This window comes from Lepisma saccharinum, chromosome 18 (assembly GCF_977018435.1).
Source record: "Lepisma saccharinum chromosome 18, izLepSacc3.1, whole genome shotgun sequence".
Classification (NCBI taxonomy): domain Eukaryota; kingdom Metazoa; phylum Arthropoda; class Insecta; order Zygentoma; family Lepismatidae; genus Lepisma; species Lepisma saccharinum.
In genome coordinates, this window is record NC_139246.1 from 41,236,784 (window position 1) to 41,241,361 (window position 4,578).

The following is a 4,578-nucleotide window of genomic DNA, read 5'->3' on the forward strand; positions in this document are numbered from 1 at the left end:
TAATTTTTCATGTTTTCAGAAGGTGCGAGGTGCATTTTGCTACCATGATTTGTCACGAAATGATGCGAAATGAACATTAATAAACTCTTAAACACAAAATTTAGGGTTTATATATCAATGCAACACTTTCTGAGGTCTGTAAATTATGGAAAATTGATTAATTCTTCGGTATTGAGAAGCAAAAATGGACTCCTTTACACAGGAATAAACTTCATATTCTGATAACTATGTAAATGTGCTATTAGAAGTGAAATGTAATTTTGTGTAAAAAGTACAGTTTCTAAATCAAATTTAGGTTATTATTCACCATTTTAACACCACTTTTGATCCCAAGATATGCCCACTTTTTACATCTTGATCTTTTATTCACCATAAACATGTGGCTCTACTAATCAGTTTTGGAGATAAAGCGAGTACGTGCTTTTAGACCCAATATTACAAGCATGTTTTCACAAACACACAAAACTAACCTATAAATTTTCAAAGAATGTTACAATTTGCCACCAATGACTATTTCATAATATAGAAATGCTGACAGACTTGGTAGTAAAACAATGAACTGTCAAGATTGGGTGAAGGGGGTGAGCAAAACTGGTAACAATCAATTTAGAAGTTGCTGACGAAGTGGAGGGTATGGAGTTGGAAAGCATGACCTGCACTTATACGACGCACTCTTTTAGAAGCGATATCGGGCAGGGACACGCAGAGGGTGTGCCTGGCGATCAGCCAATGGCAGGAGTGCTATGTTGTACAGTTAGGAGACTGCGGCGCGGAAGTTAAAAGCCGTGTTCTGTATTTTTCTTGCGCGCAAGAAGTTTTCATAAAACTTGCCACTTTAAGGTTCATCATAAGATGGAAACAGACATTTTGAACCTGACTGTCTAAGTCCCATGAATTTCCGTCGCCTACAGCCGGAGTTATCGTTCCTTGAAGAAATAAGGGAAACATCACCTTTCATTTCCTTCCGCCTGTTTTTTTTTTTCGTTGCCACTGTGTTGACGCAGTTGAGTTGTTGTGTCGAGGGAAGACTGTGGGTGTTAAATTCGTCTCGATATAAACAATGACCCTTCATTGTTCTGGGCATTCTCGAACATTGAAAGTCTGGGTCAGTTTTAGTTCAGCGTTTTCGTAGCAAAGCTGATGTAAAATTATTCGCTTATCGTTCACTCGTGCGCTACGAAGAACAGTTTGTGAAAAGATTAAATACAGCCCTTTCATGCGATAGTGTGTGTTCCCTGTGTTCTTTTTATTTTAAATAATGTCACTCTCGAAACCTAGCACCAGTAGTACAGGCACCAAGGGTGCAAAATCTAATCATTAACCTCCAGGAGAGTGACTCGGAAATGAGTGAAATCAGTGACACGGAGACCAAGGAAGACGACGAGAGCGGTGATGATGACCTGGCAGTTCCTCTACAATAAATACCTTCAAGCTTCTTTCAAGTATGGGTTTCTCGTATATGCTACAGTGATATGATATTATAATCCTGTGTAGAAATATCCACTATATTATTTCACTGTACTCATATATACTGTGTATGCATTATCAAAATAATGGACACATCGCGAATCTTCTGTCCTTCCCTTGCACTAGCAAGTAGTTTGGCAACAGCGCAGTAGCACTGGCTGGGTACTGGCCGAACTCATGTTCCTTCTAAAAGCGTACGCCGTATAGTGATTCAAAAGTAACAAATAACTGGAATATCATTTCTGAGTTCGAAAGGAAAATGTGAGCAAGACACTGAATATATTGTAAGCTGTACAAGACATTTTAACAAGAAATTATTATGTTACACGTTACATTATATCATATTATGGATAAAGGCACTGGATTTCAATCCACAATTTACAGAGATTCTATACTTTTGGACTCACGGTTACATGTTGGTTTCATAGTCCGATTCCATAAAAATAACATATGACATACAGCTCACACATAGTTTCTTTACAATGTACATTTTAATACTGTTGCCATATTAGTATAATTGCATATTGACTACAGCATGTTCTTGTAATTGTTTACAATGAAAACAACCTAAGATGCACACATGCAGAATTTTGACAGCTATTATTACAATAAATAGACAGATATAATTTGGAAAGATATGTCACATAAGTTTTTCAGAACATTTCAAGAAATAAAACTTACATATACATTTTTTTATAATATTTGATTTCACCGTTAATAATATATATATATTTCGAAACTGGCTCTTCACGAACAATTTAACACAAGTAAATATAAAGCAAAATAACCAACGGAAGCGATAAAAAATTTCTTGGAAAATACAAACAATGAACACAAATGTGAAATAGAGTTTGCAAAGTATTCCATACTTCTCACTAATGCAATGTGATACATTCTGGACACCTATTCAGCATTTGTATATAATTTAAAGTATACAAAAATATTATTTCTAACACAGAATTTCCCACTCACTTGAAATACAACACATTTTTAATAAAGTAAACAAATATATCTGCAGTAACTTCTTATTACTTATTTGACTATGTTGTTGTGCACTGGAAAGTATTTGGCATGAAATTAAAAAAAACAATAAATAAATGCTGTACATGCATATAAAACACTGTACACTTGGTCAGAATGGCAAACCACTTGAAAAGCAAATTAATTTATATTTTTACACTATACAATTCATTCATTTTAAAAATATGCAAGATTTAGCTATTACAGAATATTTATAACTTCACACTGCCACACTCTCACTTTTCTTATTTTTGCACCAACAGTAAAATTGTAAATTACTGCCGCTATGCCTCAATACTAATTTCATTGGAGGAAAATTATGTATCTACACTTTTTCTGTATACACATATTCATTATTTCATAATTAATCTGAATGTAAATTTCATTCTTGGTTTCAAGATATTTTTGTACCAGTTACATTTTTGTAACTGGTGATGCAAAATAAATTGGCTGTTAAAGCATAACTGTATCTTACCTTGCATTCAAGCTCTTTGACGCTTTTCGCCCAGGCTGTCTACGTTACAAAGCATATAGCTGGCATTATAGTTGCATCTCATTATGCAGATATTCCTACCTTCATACAGGGGTACCAAAATCCGGATCACCTATGCCTTCGGTTTCCACCTGGATATTCTTCACACTCCTAATGGCAGACGGACTTTGGCCCACAGCAGGCGGGTGCCTGAGTCCAGTTTTCTTTGAACTTTGACGCGTTTTCGGAATGCTCTCTTCCGAATCATTCCTAGAAACGCTGTCCCTTTTGTTCTTTTTCACGGTGCTGCTTGCAGTATCACTAGACTTCTTTGGCGATAATGGCGTGGCTGGGTTACTGTTCATCACAGGCGTCGGAGTCGAAGGGAAGGAACTAGCTTCACTGCCCGTCACCTGATCAGAAGGAGGGGTGCAATCGGAAGTGTTTGTGTCGGTCGTGTGCATTGGAGAAGGTGGTGCTATTTGTGTGGAGGAATCTTGACGATCAACAACCTTCACTGGACTGTCTGGAAGGCTGCTGTCAGAAACATTTCTGGAAGATGAAAGATGTAATTCACTATATAATTCACTTACTGTGCCAGGATGTCTACCAAAATAACATTTTCTTTTCATTTTCTTAACCATTATTTATTCGACCTCTACTTAGGTAAAGTTGGAAATTAGCAATTAAGAAAATAAATATTTATTTAATGAAAAAACCTAAAAAATTATGAAAACTGAAGCTGTATTTAACACAAAAATTAGAGTTGCTTTATCTATTAATGCATCCTAGATGACATTTGGCAGACTAACGAGCCTCTGGTGTCTGGGCTCACAGTCAGTCTAATCTTATGTGGGTCCCGTGTTGTGTAGTCCCTATATATTTGTGATTGTCACTTTTGATTGACTTCTTGACCCACTTGTTGATTTTCTTACTTCCATGACATTCCTGACTGGTAGACACACTGTTTGCTGTGAAGATTTTAGAATTACTTTTGGTTTCTTTTTGTTACAACATTCTCTTTACAAAATTTCAACTTATTTATTAACTAATATACCAGTCTCAGCTATAGACGTGGTGGTCTAGTTCATAGGGCATCTCACTGTCACGCGGAAGACCCGGAATTTTTCCAGCCTTGTCGCCGCATAAAGCGGTTCTGGGGTTCACCCAGCCTCAAATCAATGGATACCTGGGGGCAACTCTGGGGGTTGCCGATCACATCACCTCCAAAATGGCCGAGATCAAGAATGTGTAGGTCCCTACCCCCACATCCTATAAATGTGCCTTCATGGCACAGTGCTATACGCACGGGGAACTTTACCTTTCTACCAGCCTCAGCTATAGAGCGAGTTACAGGTGGTAGACACCAAACAACCTCGAGACTGTATCTACAATTTTGTAAAAACAAAATTCCCTGCATTTTCCAGGTTTTTCAGACCAAGAACAAAAATTATCTCGACCAAACCATTAGGGCAATTCATGTATTTACACATTTGTGTAATAAGGGCACCACATTTTAGCTTAAACAACACACTTAGAAACCCACTAAACAAACTTAAAAGTAATGACAAGAAGAAAAACTGAACAGAAATTGACTGTTGAATAGTGGTACCAGAAAT

The 4,578-nt window shown here is 36.8% G+C and overlaps 1 protein-coding gene across 1 annotated transcript in view; it reads right to left on the reverse strand.

Annotated features, from left to right (window-relative positions):
- Nucleotides 1–1,729: 1,729 nt before the first annotated feature.
- The window catches only part of LOC146002542 (Golgi-associated PDZ and coiled-coil motif-containing protein-like), a 136,291-nt gene continuing 133,442 nt past the window's right edge, over nt 1,730–4,578 (reverse strand). Inside the window, exon 8 of the mRNA XM_083140463.1 lies at nt 1,730–3,511. Within this exon, the coding sequence (XP_082996589.1) occupies nt 3,064–3,511 (448 nt within the window). The 3' untranslated portion in view covers nt 1,730–3,063. The remainder of the gene's footprint in view (nt 3,512–4,578) is intronic.